Source organism: Chroicocephalus ridibundus, chromosome 1 (assembly GCF_963924245.1).
Source record: "Chroicocephalus ridibundus chromosome 1, bChrRid1.1, whole genome shotgun sequence".
NCBI lineage: Eukaryota > Metazoa > Chordata > Aves > Charadriiformes > Laridae > Chroicocephalus > Chroicocephalus ridibundus.
In genome coordinates, this window is record NC_086284.1 from 64,708,129 (window position 1) to 64,731,019 (window position 22,891).

Consider the following 22,891-nt stretch of genomic DNA (forward strand, 5'->3'; position numbering starts at 1 on the left):
ACTGCCTTCCAAGAGCATAAGACCCGCCCTGTGTTTTTTAAAATCTGATGATATAGGTAAGGGAAAATCTGGGAAGTCGGTTAACAGAAGCCAGTGTATTATAAGGAGCTTTCTTTCCTATAAATCACTAGCAATCAGGGTGGAGAGATGGGGAGGGAGGAGACAGAGAGAGAAGAAAGGAGGGAGGAGCAGAGGAAAGCAGGCTTGGTGGCTTTCTGATTTATTTTCATCTTTTAAAACAGAAAAAAAAAAAAAGGCAACACAAAAGAAGAAAATACTTAGAAGGCAAGGTTTCCATAGGAAAAAAATATTTTATTTTTTTAAGAACAAATTCATTTTGAAACAGATGTGGAATGTGATTTTCATAATTTTCATTTTCTGGGAACTAATTGCAATGTGGAACTAAAGCAGATTTCAAACTTATGACCGGCTAGTTTTAAAACAGAACAAAACAAATAAACAAACAAACAAATAATAAAAAAAAAAACAAACAAAAAAAAGAAAGAAGAAATTATTTATAACTCAACCATAATACTGTGTTACTTACAAACTGGACAAAGAAATTCTTAAATAAATATTCATGGTACACAATTTCAGCACAAATATGCGGCAATTTGGCAACCTTTTATACCATTTTTTTCCTCAATACAGTGCAAAGGGGAATGACACTGCCTTTAAACAAGCTGTAGCTAAATACATTGCAAAATTCAAATTTTATACAAAACATCTTGCTCGGACTTTATAAAAAACCAACATTGCTCTATATACACAATCTGGTTAAGAAAAGCCTTTTTTTTTTCTTGTTTCCATGTGGTTTTTTTTTTATTATTATTTAAAAAGGTGAATAAGGCTACTGTAACACCCCAAATCCATATACAGTAAATCTGAACCTATTTACAGCATCTTCACTTAGACATGATGGTGCAAATTCCAAGTCGGGTGACTAGGGATGATCATACAAGCAAGGCATTTACAGTAACTTTTCAAAGCTGGACCAACGTCAAATAAAGGAACAGTTGGTAGATTGTCATATTTCTGCACCAGACACAAAACAGACGCACAGTACATTTTTATTTTTTTCAATTGGTTGCAGGTTGCTCTTGAGCAAATCATCTGATTATTTTTTTTTTCACAGTTTAGTACATAACTAGAATGTAGCCAACCGATGAAGCGTAGATTTGATTTAATAAAAATCAGGATCAGTAAGCCCATCTTTTCCCTTCCTCCCCCTCCCCCAAAATAAAATCTTAATGACTTACAAGAGAACCTTGTATGGATGGATTCACAGAAAGGAAGGGTTGTTGAAAAGAATTACATATGTACTGTAGTTAGTCACCATGGTAACCTTCCACAGAACCATGGGTTGGGATTTTTTTTTTTTTGTTTTGTTTCTCTCTTTTGGACCAACATCCCAACATCATTTTCAGGTTCAGGAAACAGAGAGAGTGATCATTTCTATGACAGATTTTTTTCTTTTTTTTTTCCTTTTTTTTTTTCTTGCAGGTGCTCACCAGAGGTCTGAGAACCCCAAAATGCTGTTGCTACATTTTCTTTCCAAATCAGAAAGCAAAGTGTTACCATAGTAACATGACTATGTTAGAAATGTCTATTTGCATAGCACATATAAAAGTAGAGGTTTTTTTATTTCCTCCCCAGGGTGGGAGCTTCAGGGGAATAGCCATGCTAAAGAGAAAACTTTAACCTGAACCCCCCCCGCTTCCATGAACCTCAACGAAATCTACAGAACACATCAGCCCATAAGGCAAGGGAAAACACAACACAGAAAATAAATGCCGGCACACCTTGTCATTGTTAAATACATGATGCAGTAACGCTGATTTCCTGATATTTTGGGCCTTATATTTCCTAGTTTTATCTCATGAGATGCTTTGGATATTTTTATTTTTTTTTTAATATGCTCCCATTCTTTTTTTTGGATGGCTCATGTTTTTCCCAGAAGCAGTTTCTTTTTTTAAAAAAAAAAGTGTGTATATATATGCATATAAATGCATATATAAACATATGTATGTGTGCATATACATACATACACACACATATATATGTAAAATGATGACAAGTTAAGACTATTTAATTGCCGCAAATGAATTTCACATCTTCTGGTGTAGATTCTGTGCAATCTCAAAATATATATTAGTAAAAAAGCAAATCAAAACAAAAAGAAAGTAAGAAAGAACGAATGAAAGAAAAACTCTCACTTTATATCCCTTGTGTTCTATACACCTATTATAAATAAGACATATCTTCCTTCTCCATCTCAGTGTCATAATTTATTTTATTCTTACGAACTGCAAGAGGTTTGCCATATGTGCTTTAACTTTGCAACAGAGCACCAATGAACTGCTGTGTCAGTCACAGTACCGACACTCACTGTGCAGGGACAGCACTACAAGAAACCAAAGTGTCAAAAGGCTCAGTCAGAAAGAAATTCGGTTTTACTTTTAGAGATGAGAAAGGTCTTTTTCACAACTTTACCAGTGATAGAATTACAGCTCATTTGACCCGTTGGCTTATAATCATCTTGGTCAGATTTGGCTCTCTGCTATTTTCTTAAATGCTTTCCCTGTGTTTAGTATAATGTGATAGTATAGCAGCTGAGTCTGCTTAAAAGTCATCCAACGCAGACTACGTTTTCGCTACAGCTTCAAAGCTGTATATTTTATTGCCAGTACCGCAACAGCCCTGCCCTAATATATCCTCAGCGGCCTGCTATTGTCTTGTCTTCTCCAAGCCTGTTCACTTACTAACAATACCCCTTTGTTCTACTGTATTGAAGGTACTACATTTTTTTTCTGCACACTGGTATTTGATAACCATGAATTCCTTCAAACGCAGCCCTAATCCACTGCGCGTGTTATTGTGTCTCCTACTTGCCTCTTAAAACTTAGCATACCAAAGTGCTGTGCTACCTAAATGTGATTGTTTTTTTTTTCCTTTTTTCTTCCCAGCTTCTATTTTTGAGGCAGCAGTATTCAGTTGCAACTGCAGTCAGCCCTTCCCTCCACCACCCAGTCCTGCTCTTGACTTTGTTGACAGCCTAACTTTTTTGGCTGGAAGGCTCCTTACTATCAAACACAATTTCTATAAACGCATTACCCATTCAAGTGAGGCTGCTGTAGCAGATGGATGGAGCGTGGATCTCCAAACATTAATGTTCCATTAGTGATTCAGGAGGTGGAGTGAAAGGAAATTTTATGTGAAGGATGGCAGAGCCTCGGATAACAGAAACAAATGGAACAGTGACGGACTAAAAGCAAGAGAAATTTAACAAGTCTTACTTAGACACCAAGGTCTGTGTGACAAATCCAGTACGCACTGAGAGAGACACACAAAAGTCAGAAGATTGCATTTCAAGCTTGATATATCCTAGAGCACCTTCCCAGGATGCCTAGAGCTATTAACATCCATGGATCACTCCATCTTCCCTTGGCTTTTGTACATGCCTGAACGCCTGCAGCACATGGCTTTGAGGATGATGAATGTAACAAGAGTACAGCAATCAGAATGGGCATCTTCTACATAAAAGTCTTCCAGCTTTTAGTGAATACTTTATTCACCGAGATAGGAATTCTACAGACTAGGTAAGCTGTCCAGCTCGCGTCGGCTCCCGGAGAAAGAGCTGTCGCCTTTTCCCCCCCTGTGCTTGAGTCAATGCTAGCGCACAAGGCGTCATCACAAACCCCAACAGAAAGCATTTGACCAGTGAGTTTCCTCTCCGACTGAACTGTACCACAGAGTTGGTTGTGTGTTTCTCAGACCTTGTAATAAATGTTTGCTGGGCTCTGAGGAGGCATCTCTTGAACTATGTACACTGGATGTCCATAGTCGCCGCTGACCTTTTCATAGTGGGGGCAAAAGACACTGTCTGCAGTCCTTAGAGGAATGATAATGTCACTGGGCTCAGAACCATTGTTGTTGCCACTGCGTTTTGGGGTGGCTAACGTACTAAGTGAGAGAGTTGTCGTGTGTTGCGGGGAATGCTTCCTGTGTCTTCTCCGGTACTTCAACAAAAGAACGACCAAAGTGATGATGATGACGATGAAAATGATGCACCCTGATGCAATCCCTGCAAATAAGGCCACCTCTGAACCCAGTATACTGGAATGCCCAGCCTTACTGCCATCTGTGCTAGATCCTGGAAAGAACGGAAACACAACAGACAAAAGTTATTGCCATCCCGCGACCCATTTACGCTGCTTAAAAATGTGTGGAGTAAGCAAGACTGGAAGAATTAACTGACAGCTAAACTTTGACAAACCAATTACCCTGTTAGATAGCTAAATGCAAACAGCCGAAGTCAGCAATCAATATTAAACAAGACTTTGTGTCTGTTGGTCTCACTTTTGTGCTGCTCCCAAACCACCCTGTTTCATACATCATCATCCATCAGCGGCGAGGACTGGCACTGACAAGGCAGCCTTTGATGCAGACCGCATCTTTTAACAGATGCCGGCCAGCCCCGGGCAGCAGAGAGGGGTGGGATAGGACTGCGAGGGGAAAATAACACAGGGAAATGAGAATTCTCAGGACAACTGGTACTGTTCAGTGTCACACCATTCTTCTGCTATTTTATCTTTCGCATATTGATTTGAGCTAAACCGTCCTTAGTGCCTCATTATGTGGACTCCTCTTGCTTGCGCATGAAGCAAAGGAGCTTGAGGCAGTGTAGGAGATAGGTAAAATGGCTATGGCATATATCTGTTTGTATTAACTTACATTCACTTAAAAGAAAACAACACCATTTGGTAGTTTGGTAGTCAGGAAAGCTCACGTGCTGAACAGCCTGTTGAATATTTGGTGCCACTACACTGTCATGTTATTGGTCACGAAAATTAAATGAGTGCTCACTTGACACTTTCTCACTTGAAAATTTGAACTGACTTCCCTCTCTTGGTGCTCACTCACAGGTGGAAGAGCGCTGCAGATGCTACGTCCACATAACTGTGAACTTTTTCCTACTGGAACCCTCATAGGAAATGGCTGAAGCCTGCCCAGTGACTGCCATATCAAACATCCATTAGCCCAGTAACTAATGACAGAGCTAGCAAGGAAAACTTGCAGCCATTTTCGGGAACCCCAGAATCAACTAACAGGAAGTTTTGCTTTGCAGCATTCCCAATTCAACAAATTTTCTTCCAGAGACCTTGGGTCTTGATAGTTATTTTTTTTCTTGTTCACCTAATGTCTGAAATGCATCCTGAAGATATTTGTTTGGAGCTATCTGTTTGTCTTAATTAGGTAATTATTAAAAAAAAATAAATCTTTAAATTTAGTGAAAGACCATCCATTCATATGTAGACTTTATATGGTCAGTTAAAAGATCAGGACATTAATTATAGATGCCTTGAAATAAACTTTATAAATGGCTGTCGAGAACCACTTGATAATGTATTATACGGGAAGAGAAAGACAGAAAGACTCGTTCATCTGCCAGAGTACTAAATGCAAGGCAGCATTTACCATCGTAAAGCTGCTTAGCGAATGTCCGATCCAAAAACTTTCCTGTAAATGAGTGATATTCTCACAAGATGTAATTAACTTCTACCGCAGAGTGGAAGAGGGGAGAGAGCAGCCGTTGCCAAAATTTACAGCTCCCAGACACTACCCACCAGAGCATGAGAACTGGCTTTTGCTTCATCTCAGTACGAAAACATTCATTTTTCTAGCACTTTAACGGTAAAACAAAATGTGGTTGGGGACAAAGGAGAAGACTCCACTAGAGCCCCGTCCCAGGCACGAGCCCTGCCGCACCCACCTGAGTGGTCCTTCACAAAGGGGCTGGTGGTGGAACTCTTCCCGTTGGTGCCAGCTTCCTGCTCGGGGCGCTTGGTGGGATCCGTGTGCCGGGGCAGCCCCGCTGAGTTGGGATCTGGGGGAGAGAAAGAAGACTCATGCAGCTTCGGCACTTGACGGTACAGAGCCTTGTAAGCCAGCTCTAGGTACCTCGTGAGACAGGAATGGCTTTGAACAGAAGAATCTTTATGCAAAGGTCTGGGAGATATAAGTACGTAATTTTCCTTTTAAAGCAAAATGGTTATTAGTTATTTCAGAGGTTTAAATTGTGAGGCCATCTGCAGAAACTATAGGGACTCCTGTAATTGGCAAGAAAAGCTTTGCAGATGACATTTCAGTTTAACTGAGGAAGTTGATTGACTACTAAACCAACTTCTACTCAGAAGAATAATTCTTTCTTCCTGCACAATAGGTTATCTATATGTGAAAAGAGACAATGAACAAAAACCTCTCTGTAATCAGAATTCATAACAAGCAAACTATAGAAATATTAGCTTCCCTCCTTTCATGTATTTTAAATAATTTTGAACAGCAGAGTTGTGGCTTTTGTTTTTAAAATAAAAATAAAAATGACTGAAACACACTACTCCCAGGTGACCTTTCCTTCTAGGGATCTCTCCAGTGAAGAGATCTTATTACGCTAACCCTCCTCCTGTAGAAATCTGTCAGTAGCCGAGGAAGAGAAAACAGGCTTTGCTTTCAGACTCTAAGGGAGGAATGACCACACTAGGCTCGGTCGGCTCTCTGCTCTACACTGCTAAAAGAAACCCAAAAACTATAAGGACACTGAGACTGATCAAAGTGATTTCATGAAACAGCAGATGGTCTTTACCTTGTCCAACTTTCATGAGGATCTTCATGGTTTTTGTCTGGCACACCCCTCCCTCCTGGTTATCCAGGCCCTCCAAAGACCCATTAGATGTTGCTGATTAAAAAATAAAAGAAAATAAATAAATAAATAAAAATAAATAAAAATCAGGAAATCAACAGGCAAAGTGATGTGAACATGAGTGTCTGAAAGCAGAAATCTTTCAGTCTACCAGGACCTGTTCTTGTTGCTCGGGCTGACCTATGGAAAGTTGTGAAATGTTGAAAGCCAAAGGAATGAATACATCGGTAAGCCATACAATATATACAAATGGAGGAATGTGTTATCGAGGTTTCAAATTTACCCAGCAACCTTTTTTTTTCTACGCACAATTGACTGACTGACTTGGACAAAAACACGGCACCTTGCTAAAAGGTGATGGAGTCAGCTGAAAAGCAAGCCCTGGCAGGCTGAGAGGAGCAGAGCACTGAAAATTCACCCTTTTTCTTTTTTTTTTTTTTTTTTCCCCCAACAATATCTTTATAATCACCACGTTACACCTGCTTCCTCTATTACAAATCTCCTGCTGGAAGAAATGAACGCATACAAAAGACCCAGGTGAAAGCTGAGATTCTGCCCTGATTGGAAAACCATTTAATATTTTAAAGTACAATCTCACTTTTCTCAGCATTGAGGAGCCTTGGTGGGGGCGGGTGGCGGGGGGGGAATACGCTCTATTCTCACAGAAACCTTTTAGCTCGTACAAACAAACGGGTGCTTTCCCCTGCGTTTATATTGTTCTCCCTTATCTAGGCGCTGGCTGGAACCGGGCGTCCCCGCCGCCAGCTGACGTTGCAATGCGATTTGAAGGCGAAGCACAACTCCCCTGGAGAATCCAAAACGTTGAGTCACAGTCTAGGGGTGCCGCCCGAGCCAGCTGTTGGTTGCAAACCCCCAACAGCTGCTGGAGAACTATTTGGTAGCTCCTCAGCCCCGGGCATCGCAGCCACTCCACACCGCGCCACCTCGGCGTGTGCGTTGGATGCCCCGGCCACGGTGGCAAAGCAGGCGCGTCCGCCAACGGTGGGCTCCAGCTTCGCTATTTAGGGAACCCACCGGGGGTTTTCCTACCCCGGTTGTCCCGGGGGTGCACATTCCACCGTCGTTTTTTGGAGCTGTTTATCCAAGGCCCCAAAAAATGCACGTAGGAGCGGGTGCGCGCACACGCGCTGGCAGCCAGCCACCAGCTGGAGAAAACAAATAGAAAATGGGAGATGCCGGCGCTCGTTGCTCGCCGTGGCCGCGGTGAACTGCTTAAGCAGCACTTTCCTGCCTCTGCCCCTCTCCTTTCAGCTCAGGATCTAATTCAATCAGGGCTTCACACTGTTCAGATCTTTGTTTTTAATTCTCACTCCTTCTCTTTCGCCTTCCTTGGGGATTTCCTTTCAAACGCAGCCTATGTATATTTCCTTTTTCCTTCACAATGTCTTCCTAGCCCCATGGCACTGTTTTTCTTGCTCTAATCTTCTCTCTAGCCGTAAAGATATAAACCCCATACCGCTGAACCCTGCTTCCTAGCCTTTGATCTACTTCTTGTTTTTGTTCCACTTCTGCCTCTTTTGTGACTAACTCGAATTACGGCCACCATACAAACTTCCCAAATTGTGCTTTCTTTTCCTAAAATTCCCTTCTCCTCATACGTGGTCCCTCCCAGTTCCTCCCCTTGTTCCCTCCCCCCTGTAAAAACATAACAATGGCTGTCTGTGAAACTACGTCTTTTTTTTTCCCAACTTGCAAAAAAGACTTTTTAAAATATAAAAGAGCGCAATGAGTAATTTAAGATAAAAGCCGATCTGAAATGTGCCACTGCATTGCCAGGCTCAGAAAATAATGGAGACATATAGTTTTGTTTTCTTTTGTTTTTTTCCAGAGGGAAAAAAAATCAATACTAAGAACCAGTTCTGGACATAAATCAAATGTGTCTTTGCTGAAAGTGTTTTTTATGACCTATTTGCCAATGTACCAGCACAAGGACAAGGCAAAAAAAGCAGTAAATAGAAATACCAAAGCTGAGCATCAACTGAAAGTACAACTAATAAACACTGACTTTGACTTGCGTTTTTCGTTATTCTTCGTTTGTTTTTTAATTGAGGCGATGGGGGCGCTCATCTCCTTAAACACCTTCTACTTGATTTTAATTGAATAGAATGCTGCTTCTTCTGAACATCAATGCCTTTTTATTCTTTAAAGGCCCAGCCGTTTAACCCATAGAGCAGGAGACCTCAATAAGGTGCAGAGGAAGCAGTCTGACCTCAGTACAGAATAAGAAAGTAAGACGGCAAAAAAAGAATGCAAAATTACTTCAAATACAGTCTCCAAACGGGAAGGCCCAGATGTACAATGAGTCTGGTTGTGTGCCTACGCGAGCGCAATCTGCCTTGCTTGCTCGCTAAAAGAATGCTTTCATAGCTTTGATGTCAGATGAATGAATTTGCAGAAGTATTCACTTTTTCCACAGTTCTTCAAGGGGTTTTCGGAAAGCCTACGTTATAGCTCAGAGTACAGACTGCTATGTCCCAGGGAACGGGGAATTTTCAAAGAGGAGCATTTCAGTGACAAAGGAAAGTTTCCATCTCAGCTTCTCCCTGTAATTAAACCGACAATTACCCAAGGCCACTGGAGGAAATTATTTTTCAAAATTCATTAAGACTATCGAAACATAACCTCGCATATCCCTAGTGTACCGGGAAGAAAGTGGGTAGTTTTAAACACATCATTTCAAGCTTTGAAAAGCTGCGCGGAGAAAAAGAAGTAATCTGGGACATCAGAGAAAACACAGTTTCATATTGCTAATGCCCCTTGACAGTTGAGTGTGCAGAAGTCAAACAAGGGAGCGAGTACAAAATATTCCTCAAACACTCGCCGCTGCCTTCCTATATTGATCTCCAAATGAAAATTATACCCCCTATCATGTAAGCTCCTCCACCGTGCTCACTCTTCTGCAGCAAAGTGACCCTGCACCTGGAGCTCTGCTCATTCGGAAAAGATAAGACCAAAAAAAAAAAGTGTCTGTGATAGGAGTTTTGGGTATAAACACAGAAACGTAACACAAGCTTCTTGTGTCTGAAACGGAAATGCTACTCTCTGGTGTGATTACATGATCAAATTGTAGACCTTCCATCCAGTTTATTTTTATATACATATACATCAATAAGAAAACGTTTGAGTTGTTTTTTAATATTTAGGTCTAAATATGGATATATTTTAGAGGCAATTGCTCACACATGAACTGCCATACATGGCCCTGTGCTAAGACGACTAGATACTACTTAAATATTAACATTAATAAACATAATTAATGATTAATATAAAGTTTCTCATGAGTATTAAATGTTCTCAGGATCCCACACCGCTTTATATTAATACAGCAAGACATAGGAAACTAAAAGTAATCTTGCTAAACAGGCAGCAAAATATTTTTAAATCTTTGTGATGGACAGGTACCTGTGATGTTCTGAGACCTGTCCTGTTCCTCTGGTGTCAATCACAAAACTAATAATTACAGTCAAAAACGCACTAAATTATTCAGTTTATCCACATCTACAAATAAACACATACAATTGCCCTAAAATCTATTAATTTTAAGACTTTCTGACAAAATCATAATAATTTATAGGCAGTGTTTACAGCAGACAGTCAAAAATTATGTTCGAGCTCCATATAAACGCTGTGTGTCTGCATTCCTTGAATATAACAGCAGCTGCCATTTTATAAGGAATATTAAGTTTGGGTTTTCAACTTTCAGAAAAACTGACCTCTTACAAAATTATAGTTAAGAGTGCTGATACACACTCGCTTTGGAGAAACTAGAATACATTTTCAGTTTCATAAAACACTGCCTAACATATCATCTCACTTACACGAGAGGAAATGAAATGATTCAGACCAAAGAATTTCATTCCATCTCTGCCCTTCCCTTCTTTGAAATATAGAAATTATTTTAAAAAAAAACTCAACCAACTGAAAAAAAAAAAAAACAACAACCAAACACCCAACCTGTAACTCAATGTAAATCAATGTATGATGATGATTTACATTTATTTGCTTTTAAAACTTCACAAGTGTTGTTTATTGTACAAAATGCATTAGTCATAAATGCAGAGGCAGGGAATCAGTGAGCGAAACAGAGTCAGCTGACAAGAATAGTTCCTGGCTATGATTCTTATACAGTCCCCATGGAGAGGAAGTAATATTGCATTTTAATATGTCTTCATTTGATTGTTATTACTCTGCCTCCCAGGAGGCCAAGTCACTGCATGGATCTTGGCTGTTTTCAACCTATCAGGTTGGTAACATTGCTCTAATCAGATGGAGAATTAAGCTGCTGGATTTGTGCCTGTATATAGCTTTTCATTCACAAAGAGATTAGAAATGAAGGCACAGTCACAAAAATTCAACTTCCTTCACTCCTAGAAACACACATTACAAAATGAAAAAATGCCATCGCAATTGCTTAAAAGAAAACACCAGCAGACAAAACCCTCAGCCTCTTAATTCTGCCACAATTATTACCCATACTTTTATGTTTTAGTATTATGAAAAACATTACCTACTCGCAAATTAAATGTCATATCCTTTGAACCAACACAAGTTTATAGCACGTTTATTTCTAGAGCTTGAATATGAAATGGACTACATAGCTGAAGACAGAAATTATGATCGTCGTACTTAATTTTCCTGTGAAAACTAAATGGACCTTAAACCACAGACTATAAGAATGAATGAGTGATGTCAACTGATGGGTGAGAGCAAAATTGGTTTTGTCCCCCCTTAGTGTGGTGGACAATACAAGCCATTTGGCAATGCATCAAAGACACATAATTGATGAGGTCATCAAGGATTAATTGCTGCCGGTTTGGATCTGTTAATAGAAAAATAAGAATTACAGGTTTCTTTGGGGTTGATCAGTACTGTCCAATAGTAGTGATTTGCACCATTTTTTTTCTTAAATGCTGCTTGAATTCAGCATCAAAGCATACGTTTCTCAAAATCAGCGCTAAATAATATCAAATAATCATACCCATCTCTACTTTTCTCCAGCTGTGCTTAGAAACAGAATGGAAAAGCCTAAACAGCAGCAAAAAATCAACAAAAGCTTTAGATCCAACAGTAGGATGAAGTTATTCTTAAAGCAAAGCTGCACTTGATCACATATGCACTCACAGGATTACTAAGTGCATGTAAAGCTTTTGAGGGTTTTTTATTTTATTAAGTAATAGAACACTATTTTGGCCAGGCATCGTGTGTTTGTGCTCTCACTGCTTTCATCTGCTTTTGGTCCTTTTAATGACTCTTTTAGTAAAGCACTGAATAAATAATTCTTCTTTCCCATAAATTATCTAAATTTATGGGACAAGTTTAAGAACACCAGAAATCACACACTGCGAAACCACAAATCACAGATCACAACACGGAGGTTGTTTCTAGACCAGCCAGGGATGCAGTACAAGGCAGCTGAGGTAATAGAAAGAGTGTTTTAATTAAATGAAATTAAATTCCTTTTTTTTTTTTTTCTTCTTAGTAGCAATGCCAGATCTGCATGGAGATCTGAAACAACCAAAAAAAATTGTTCAGGCCACTCACCAAAGAACAGGTAGCTTGGCAAACACTACGTTGAGTGAGCTGCAGAGAGTTTATAGAGAAGACAAATATACTAATTTCAACTACTAGCAACTAACGGTTTGCCCTTGCTTGTAGTGACAAAAAATGAGACTGGCACTGAAACCTTCACTTTTTTAAAAAATTAAATTGTCTTCCAAAATTTAGCTATCAGCAGTCCCAAACCTGGACGACAAGCGCTAAAACTTAAATGCATTATGAATAGTTGGACAGAGTACTGTGATTGTGTTGTCTGTGCTTCTATGGACAGACTGAAGGCCTCCTCTCTTTAACTCTCTGTGCTTGAACAATAAAATCACATCCTAACTTTTCTACTGATCTTACAGAGATGAAGAAAGGATCTTTCATAAAAAAAGATAAAAACCTGCTGAATTTGCTCAATTAACATAGTGTAGGACACCGAGACAATCATGAAAAATGTATTAAAATGGTTTACCAATAATTTCCTGCTTTTCTAACATGTCTCGTTTTTTATTTGTCCTACTTACAAAACCAAGGTGGCAGCAGAATTTTAAGGAGTTTCTCAACCTAAAGACCATTCAGAAATTCTCATTAAACTAAAGCTTATGGAGCGTTTATAAAGTCTCTTGAAGGCAGCCTTTTTTCCCTCTATCCACACATGCAGCAAAACTTCTATCTGAAGGAAAGGAACAGAATTCTCCCTTCTTCTTTTCCACTTCTCATCCTTGTTGTTTTTTAAATTAAGCCCTATGTTGTACGTCTCAGGATTCATATCTAAACAGGATCCACAAATTATATTCTGCACAGAAAGTAAGCAGCAATGCCCTCCCCAGTCAAGCTAAAACCAGAACAAAATGAAGTAAAATAAAAAACAGGCCTCTTCTTGCCTGGAAGAAGGCAAAGGCTCTGCCGTGAAACTTTGTGATTCACTTTTCTAACCACTGCTCTAAAATGTGTCTTGTCCAAATGTGAATGGCGTGTCTTGTGGTACTTGGATGGGACTCGTGATATAGGGGCCTTTATATAATTCCCCATAAAATTCTCCACTTGATTTCATATGGCACGAAAGGGACAGATTTTATTACTGTTCCAATATTTTTTTGGGGGGGTGCAACATGGAGGACACAAGCAAGACAGAGCCAACGAGTTCTGTACTGTGATATACCTTGGTATATAACAACAACACAAAATAGGGAGAGAGTTCTTGTAAAGTTTCCCCCCTTTCCTACATTTAGAATTTTTCTCTGAATTCCAGGGAGACATGGCATCTCACAACAAGAATACAGGTGGCAAAAAAAAGCCCTTTATGTCAACAAAGTCTTTCCATCGAGGGAAAAAGAGACAGCGAGCAAGACGGAATTGGAAAGTATCAAAAAAGCCATGAGCTCCAACTGGTTTCTGCTGCCTATCATTTTAAAAACGGCACCACTTTATCTCTGGGTTAAGGAATACCACAGCTGAAGTCTACTAAACTGTAAACTATTTGCTGAATTATTATCCATTACAGAAGGTCACAGCATCCACCCACCCACAACAAAATCCTACTTGCTTCACTGCTGGCAAGCGTCCCTTTTCCAAATTCTCTTGGAATGATTTAGAGATCATAAAAATAAAAAATAAAAGCATCTCAATAGTGTATCACTATGAATGACAATTTAAGTCTTTCCTTATATTTAAGCATTTCTAAAAGTATTTCAGTTCTATATTTCACATACTTTGAGACATGTTGTCAGATAATGATCTACTGCACACATGGTTGCTTCTAGTTTACATAAACAAATTATATATTTGTGAGCGCTGAAGTAACTGTGGCAGATGTAAGCCCACTAATTATGATGTATTCAGCGTATATCAGAAAGTATGCATCTAAAACAGATTACTAGCTAGTTAACTTCAACAACCACAAACAAGTATTTTACGTAAGCTCATCCTTTCTCCCAGCACACTACTGGCAAAAGCCTCTCGTGGATGGGGAGAAATATCTCCCCACCACCACAGCAAGCTTTGCTTAACAGTTCAGCTGAACAGAACTAATAGAATTAGTTAGCATTGAAGTTACACTGATTGTTGCTAATGACAAGCGGCCTCACTGGAAACAAAAGCAGGTTTAACGTTAAATGAGGACCTATTTTCGGTATCATACAATCTCAACACTACTCTTCAAGGACGTTGCATCTGCCTTGAAAATCTCTCTGGTTTCTGTCTGTAGCACTTGGATAAGAAAGGGTTATAGTGAAAGTTCATATTAAATAAATAACAAACCTCTTGCTCATTCTACTGTCACTAATTGCATGCAATGATATTAATGACCCAGTAATTGCTATACGAGTAGCACTGAAGTGGAAAACATCATTTTGAGGCAGAGTTCATCTCTAGGTGGTAGGGCTTCACCAGTGACTGAGTTAATGCCTAGTGACAGTTTAGAATATAACACTATAGATGAGAAAATGTGCCAGTCTCATGGTTATAACAGTTTAGATGGACATGACGTTATTTGCTTTGACCACACAGAGTCCAGAAGTAAACCCAATAAAGTGGCACAGTCAGAGTTTGCCCTATAGATGAACCTCATTCCTTTCAGGGGAGATGCTCTGTACTATAACAATCTAGAGCAATTTTCCACATGTTTGCTTCAATAAAAGAATACCTTCATCTCCTGCTTTTACATCAAGCACAACAAAAGTGTGCTTTATTGCGAAACACAAAAAGCTATTTACATCATCTAACTATCCTTCAGCAACACAGAGTTTGGCACCTTAGTACTGAGATCAATTATGATACTATTGGATGACGGTGCACTTGGCAAAGATGATCAGAAGTTAAACACTGTTTTGATTGCAGTATTCTTAAGTTTGTGTTTGGAACTTTAAAACACCCATGGAGTAAAACTTAATGAGGGAACATTGCTGAAATAAAGCAATCCGGATTTCCAAGGTGCTACAGGACCTCTAGTTCAAATACTTGCTCTAAGAAATTAAGGGGTTTAGCTGCTTTGGAAATTATCACATAGGCACATCTTGATCCATTTTAAGAAACTCTGATGGGATGGGTATGTTAATCCTCCAGTGCCTGGAATTGTGAAAAGTCCTAACTAGACAAGAGAACCAATACTTTTAATAATGACGTTCTTACAGTTTTTACTATTTCACTACTGTTTTAATAGTATAACATTATTAAGTTGTTAGGGTTTTTTTTATTATTATTTTGCAACACAAATTATTAAATTAATGTCTTGATTCTGCTACTAAATCTGCTGTGGCAGCCTCTGGACAGCAGGTGGAATCAAGTTTCAGCACAGGCTGGGGCCAAACACCTGGAAAGCAGCTTTGCAGAAACGGCACTGTGGGTCCTGGTGGTTAACAAGTTGACCATGAGCCAGCACAGCAAACGTGCCCTTGCAGCAAAGGTGGCCAACAGCCTCCTGGGCTGCATTTGGCAGAGCACTGCCAGCAGGCAGAGGGAGGTGATCCTTCCCCTCTGCTCTGCTCTGGTGAAGCCACAGCTGGGGTTCTGGGTGCAGTCGTGGGCTCCCTAGTGCAAGACACACATGGACTTACAGGAGCAAATCCAGTAAATACCCATGGAGATGATTAAGGAACTGGAGCACCTGTGTAAAAGTAGTGGCCGAGGACCTGGGAAGAGAAGGTTTAGGGGGATCTTGTCGATGTGTATGAACACCTGGGGGACGTGGGGTAAAGAAGAACGAGCTGGATTCTTCTCAGTGGTGCCTAGTGACAGGACTAGAAGCAATGGACACAAACTGGAATACAGAGTTTCTGTTTAAACCTCAGAAAACCTTTTTGAATTTGAGGGTGACTGAGCACTGGAACAGGCTGTCCAGGCAGGCTGTGGGGTCTCCATTCTTGCAGATATTCAAAGCCCAGCTGGACACAGTCCTGGGCAACTGGCTGCAGCTGAGCTTAATCGAGCAGGGGCTTGAGCAGGGGACTAGACCATCTCCAGAGGTGCCGCCCAAACTCAACCATTCCGTGTTGTGCAATCAACTGCACCGTTGTGGTCTAATGCATTTACGTGCTAAGGTGAAATACTTGAAAAACAAATCCGTCTCAGTTTCCCTGGCGGGATTTGGATTCAGACTCCTGTTTCTCTCACAGCAGCTCAGTGAGCACATAAGGGTAAGTCTGCTGCTGGGGTTTAGTTATTTTTGCTGTCTTCATCTACTGAACAGAAAACAGATAAATCATGCTAACAAAGATCCGAACATGCTTCTTAAAACCAGCCTTATCAGCTTAGTACGGACTCTTCTCCAAGAACTGCTAAGACTACCTTAAGCCTAATCCTGCTTTTACTCACAGAAATATTTGCATGATTTCCTTGCGACTGAAAAAAAGCAACTGGAAGACTGCCCATTAGGGCTTAGTTTTATAGCCTGATTTATCAGAAATAAATCCTGAAATATTCTTCCTCCAAAGTTTCCAGGATTGACTGAAGTCAGGAAAGAAAGTCCAAACTGACATTTAACCCTGTTTTTCAACCATTTCAACCCTGTGTTTTAGCTAATGCACTTCTCAGACAAATGTACACTTCCCTCCAATCCAACTATGTAAACACTTTAATGAGGCAAACAATTTCAAGTATTTAAAATCAATTTCATTAAAGTCTTCATAAACGCCTATGCAGTTCCTGGACTTTTATTTTGGGACTTAAAATACTGTAATACGTAACCAGATATAATACAAGCAACTGCATGAAATAAAGACTGATCATCCCACTTGATGAGATAAATGCTAATCACCAAACTTAGGTACAAAATGCAAGTTAAACGTCTTTCAGTATGCTAGCGCGCTTCTAAGTTTCAGTTTAGACAGATGCTTTCCTCATAGCGTGGCATGTCTCCCCAATACACACCCCCTTGATTTAAACAGTTACTCATAGCCTGCATATAAAGTATAAAATACACACTCAACCCAACCCTCTTCTTCAGGTAGTCCTAATAAGGATGTATACGTAAATCTAACAACACATAAAACTTGTAAAAGATCCGTGTTTCAGCTGTTTTTTGCAAAGCTCTTCAAGTGTCCCTTATTGTTGATATTTATACTACAAAGACTTCTAAGTGACACTATTGTGTCTTTCTTTGTGAATGTACTGTCTTTCCAGTATTTATAAATTGTTTATGAGGAACTAAAAAAAAATGGGAAATACAAATGTTCACTAAAAATATTAAACAGCTTCCTATGAAATTTTAAAACCTGTTTAATTCATGAGTATTTCCTGAATAATTCTTTCTTCCAGTCTGAATAATCATTCTTCATTTTCATCTGATTTCATATCTATTTGCAATACTTGGGGGGTGTCGGGGAGGATAAATGTATTTTTTCACAAGATGCCATCAATTAACAAACTGAGCATTCCTATCTTTCATTTCCTTCCCTTAGGAATAGAGAAATGATAACAGATTTCCTGCTGAATTATCTCTGTCTACTTTAAAGGAGATAAACGGTCGGTATTGCCTAGGTAATGGCACCGAATATGAACAAAGTCCATCAATCTAAAATAGCCTTATTCTCTTACAAGACCTGTGTGGTCTGGGACAAAACCCCAAAGGACCATGACTCCATTAATCCTGTAGGTCTTACACTCAGTCAGAAATCTGAAGCTGCACAGCCACTGATTTTTTTCTCCAATAATATTATTTGTATGAGCTGTATTTATATTTAATTCAACAAGAGCTAAGTGGTATTGCCGAGATATCCCTTAAAAGACTCTCAGCAAAGTCAAAGACTGACCTCTGGATATCATTTTACACTAAGAAGAAATCATTTATCTAATTTTCCGAGGAAGGAGGAGGAGAAAGGAAAGAAAAAAAAAAAGTGATCTTTGTACAACTGGAATCGTGGTGGCGGCTATTATCACATACGCTTTCATTAACCTCACCACCACCAAAAAATAAATAACAATACATTCCTGCACCACAGTGTCTTTAACAAAAAGCATGGAAAACGTCTTTGTTGCAAAAGAAATGGAATTGAAATTCTGATGTTTTGGCTAGTTCGGAATTAACGCCTAAACAAAGGAAAACCTACTGTTTCCTTCGGGTGGCTCTCGCTGGGTGTTCGGGAGGTTGTAGGGGGCTGCGGACTGAAACCTGCCTCAGAGAGGTGTCAGAATGCCCAGCCAGACAGATTAGCCAGCGCTTAAACTGTTTGGTCAGAGTACGAAAATAACATTTTAATGTAAATCTATTTGGCCACGCAAAGAGATTTATTCTTCCCAGCTGGGCCGTATTTCAGGGCACAATCTATATTGTCCTTTAATATGTTCTTCCTCAGACAGTTATTGCCCTTTAATTGTAACAGAATGACAAAGTGAAAACATAAAAAGCCTTGTGATTTTTTCAAACCCAGCTAATGCTAAAGTTTCAGAATGACTGTTTGGATTTTAAAAGCCACAGTACTATTAAAGCAGTTATCCAAAATGTAGTGCTACTAGCCAGTATAAACCTTTAAATCAGTCAGGGATCAAATATATATGTATGTTTTTTAATATAAGCCAGAGGCCAATTATGTAAGTGGGTCACTTGAAAAAAGTTGACAAAAAAAACATGTAAGGAAAGCTGCATATTCCATTTTGCCAATGTCAAAGCCAATGAGCGTCATTAGCTCGGCAAGCCTGGTTAATGAGGTTGCAGGCAGAGCAAGCATTTTAGAGGAAACCTTTCTAGGACCATTCTGTAGCCCCTTCCCAAGCCTCAAGCCGCTCTTTTACAAATTTCAAACAGGTGAAGGCTTCATTGCAGGTGACTTATTTTCTAATGCTGATGATGGCAGCCCATAATCTTCATTTTGCTTATGCAAAAGAAGAGATGAAGCGAGCAGAGTATGTGCTTGCTTGGCCAAACTACCTCAGGAGCGTGACGGTGGCTGGAAGACAAGAGGCACTGCTCCCTTCCCCCCGGCGTGGCTGCCCGCAGGCTTCCCCAGGGCGCTCCCTCGGTGCGAACCCAGGGTACCACAGTGCTCTCCATGCCCTCTGACTAAAGGCCAAGTTTGTTGGGAAGGGTTCAGGACAACTCCTGTTCAGCAAAAGTAAACAACTTTGACGTATTAGATATGCTTGTACTACACCAACACATCTCCCTCCCGTACAAGAAACGCTGCATCTGAGAGCTACTGAAGCAGTTACACCATGACCCAAGTACTTGCAATCAGTCCCCTACTATTGAGAAGATGCTCATTGCTTGTTCGGAGCAATCCATAGCAGCAGAAAATTATACTTCATTCCCTAACCATGCAAAGACATAAAAAGACTCTTGAATGCAAACATCAGAGTTACAAATCTGCACACCCTTCTTCTGCTTAACTTTGCCCTTCACACAGGTATTTATGTTGTTGGGCATGATGTGTCTTCCTTCATGCATATGATTAAGGATTTCCTTAGAGACTTATGATATGTTAGCTAAATGGTCGCATATTTTAGGATAATCTAACATTAATACTTCTGAGATCTCAAGTACATTTGACCTTCTCCAGTTCTGCTTAAAAGAAATCAGGTAGCTGTAGGAAAACGAATCTATTATTTTCCTGGGAACGAAAAATTGATGATAGCAAAGAAGAGAAAAGCAAGGACACTCCGTTACATCATTTATTCACTTTCCAATACCACTCAGTATCACCTTTCCAAGTACTGCTGTTCACAGAATTAACTCTTTGGATCCCAATATTCATACTGAGGAATATCTTGCCAAGAAATGGATTCAATTATTTTTGGATTAAAGTACCATTAAATGTGAAAAGAGGTATCAGAAACTCAACTACATTTTTATTTTTTAAAAAAATTGTGAATTGTGGAATAAGAAAAGTTTCATCTTTTATATGCTTACACCTAGGGAAGTAGTAAGTAGAAAAGATCTCCTTCTGCTATAGCCATCATGAATACATCTGGATGATATAAAAATTATGGCTTGAAAAATTCCTGTACAATCACATTTCCCTAAAGGTACAGAGGGTTCAGGAAGCTGCTTCATCCTGTGTCATAACTCCACATCCCAAAATTACTAACCCCCTAATCTGAATGGAGATTTTACTGTTTAATACAGCTCCACAAACCACATCCTATTGCCTTAGAAAAACAAACCGTGTTTTCAAATAATGGCAAGACGATAAAGGTACATGACAATGCACAAAACATTTAAAGGGATGACAACAGCCAGCCAGCATAAACAGCGTGAGATTAGGCTGCAGACGCAGCCATAGCGAGCACTGCAAAGATGCTGGGCTCAGAAAACTCTTGTCTCAGGTTTGTTTCATGCCCCTTAGTCAAGGGAAATACAAGATCTTAAAATAATTCAAAATCAAAAGCTGGCACATAAAACGCATCACTGCCTTCACTTCATAGGACTCCCATTCCCCCCCAAAAAAAACAAAACAAAACAAAACAACAAATCAAAACAAAACTCCAAACTCCCAAATAAACAGGGAGGGAAGAAGGAAGGGAGGGAGGGAGGGAGAGAGAGAGAGAAAGAGAGAGAAAGAGAGAGAGAGGGGAAAGGAAGGAAGAAAGGAAGGAAGGAAGAAAAGAAAGGAAGAAAAGGAAGGAAGGAAGGAAGGAAGGAAGGAAGGAAGGAAGGAAGGAAGGAAGGAAGGAAGGAAGGGAGGGAGGGAGGGAGGGAGGGAGGAAGGAAGGAAGGAAGGAAGGAAGGAAGGAAGGAAGGAAGGAAGGAAGGAAGGAAGGAAGGAAGGAAGGAAGGAAGGGAGGGAGGAAGGAAGGAAGGGAGGGAGGGAGGGAGGAAGGAAGGAAGGAAGGGAGGGAGGGAGGGAGGGAGGAAGGGAGGAAGAAAGGGAGGAAGAAAGGGAGAAAGAAAGGGAGAAAGAGAGAAAGAGAGAAAGGGAGAAAGAGAGAAAGGGAGAAAGAAAGGGAGAAAGAAAGAGAGAAAGAGAGAAAGAGAAAGAGAAAGAAAGAGAGAAAGAGAAAGAGAGAAAGGAAGAGAGAAAGGAAGAGAGAAAGAGAAAGAAAGAGAAAGAGAAAGAGAAAGAAAGAGAGAAAGAGAGAGAAAGAGAGAAAGAGAGAGAGAAAGAGAGAAAGAGAGAAAGAGAGAAAGAGAGAAAGAGAGAAAGAGAGAAAGAGAGAAAGAGAGAAAGAGAGAAAGGAAGAAAGAAAGAAAGAAAGAAAGAAAGAAAGAAAGAAAGAAAGAAAGAAAGAAAGAAAGAAAGAAAGAAAGAAAGAGAGAAAGAGAGAAAGAGAAAGAAAGGAAGGGAGCAGTATCGGAGTCAGTGGGAGACCCAGTGCGTTCCCCTTTCAGGCCTGAGCACACCAGTCAAATTACAGGTCAGGGAACAGGGATGTATGCAAACTATTTATGGCCTGATTTGCGTACATGATTAAGACGTATTATATTACTTATAAAAATGACAGTAAACATTTTGACTACCAGAACTTATATCTGACAAGGCTGTGTCAGGTCATGAGCTTTTGAGCACAAACTGTTAAAATCCTATCTAGCTCCAGTATCTCCGTAAAATGGTGTCCTAGCTGAGCCCTGGCCTAGTTTTCTACCCCCTCTTAGTGTTTCTGAGACCGACATCACTGAGTTCATTGTTTTCTCCCTGAATGATAGAAAAGCGAGAGTTTTAGCTTCAGGATGACTGGGTTTTCAGGGTGGTTTTTGGTTTCTTTTTGTCTGATCTATTAAAATGTATGGGTACCCCTGCTGCAGCTCGGTTAGTATGCTAGCAATATAGTGATAAATTAGCCATTTGTTTATGCCAGAATGAGCAGGGAAAGTAATATCCTAAGGCTCTCCAGTATTACTGCAAGGCCAGTGTGATTTTTTTGAGGCATTAGGCTGAAAGCTGAGCAAGTTCTTTCAACCAAACTGTACTGTAATCTTCCAGGAAATGCAACGTCTATTATGTCTTATTGCTATAATGAAATAATTATACAAACCTAATGAAAATGAGACATATTTAATAATTCTCTAGGTAAATCCATGACACAGATATGACAGAACTGACAGGGTATCAGAAAACTCCATTTGTGCCCATAATTTTCAGGTAATAATTGTAACAGTGCCATTTGTTCCACTACCGCTAGTCCGCTGTGGATGTTTTTAAAAGCAGCACTAAATACTGAACATATTTCATCATTAAAGCCAACTATTTGAGCATGGTCATTTTTATGCTGCACATTTTCACTGGAGTCACTGACAACTATCTCTCAACATCTGATCTTCCAGCTTTTACCCTGGTAAATCTCACTGGATTTCAGCAGGAAGTTAGTCAAAGTTAATGCTGTCTAAGTGGGATCAGGTTTTTGTATACCCCCTGACTAAACAGAGAAAGCACCTAAATTAAGTGATCATTTTGTCAAACCTTAAAAACAAAAAAATGGTGTTTTATATCCCCACAACTGCTATTTACTAATTTCTACATTTAATATTTAATACAGTGAATTCTTTCTTAGTTTCTGTGACATACAACCTGGTTTGTACACAGTGTGTACCATTATGGATATATCTGGGAAGTGAGCATTAATTCATATTAAATGCATTTCCATTTTAAAAGTACTTGCTCAGAGCACTTGTAAAATTACAAATATTTTTAACTAAGAAATGACGAAACATTCAGTGCCAGACGTTATATGAAATAGTTATCAGCCCTTCAGTTTTCAAGG

The 22,891-nt window shown here is 39.7% G+C and overlaps 1 protein-coding gene across 1 annotated transcript in view; it reads right to left on the reverse strand.

Moving 5' to 3' along the window:
- Positions 1–354: 354 nt before the first annotated feature.
- EFNB2 (ephrin B2) overlaps positions 355–22,891 on the reverse strand; it is a 46,448-nt gene continuing 23,911 nt past the window's right edge. The window contains exons 3-5 of the mRNA XM_063337388.1: positions 6,644–6,736; positions 5,774–5,887; positions 355–4,153 (exon numbers count right to left, since the gene is read on the reverse strand). Coding sequence (XP_063193458.1) covers positions 3,771–4,153; positions 5,774–5,887; positions 6,644–6,736 — 590 coding nt within the window. The 3' untranslated portion in view covers positions 355–3,770. The remainder of the gene's footprint in view (positions 4,154–5,773; positions 5,888–6,643; positions 6,737–22,891) is intronic.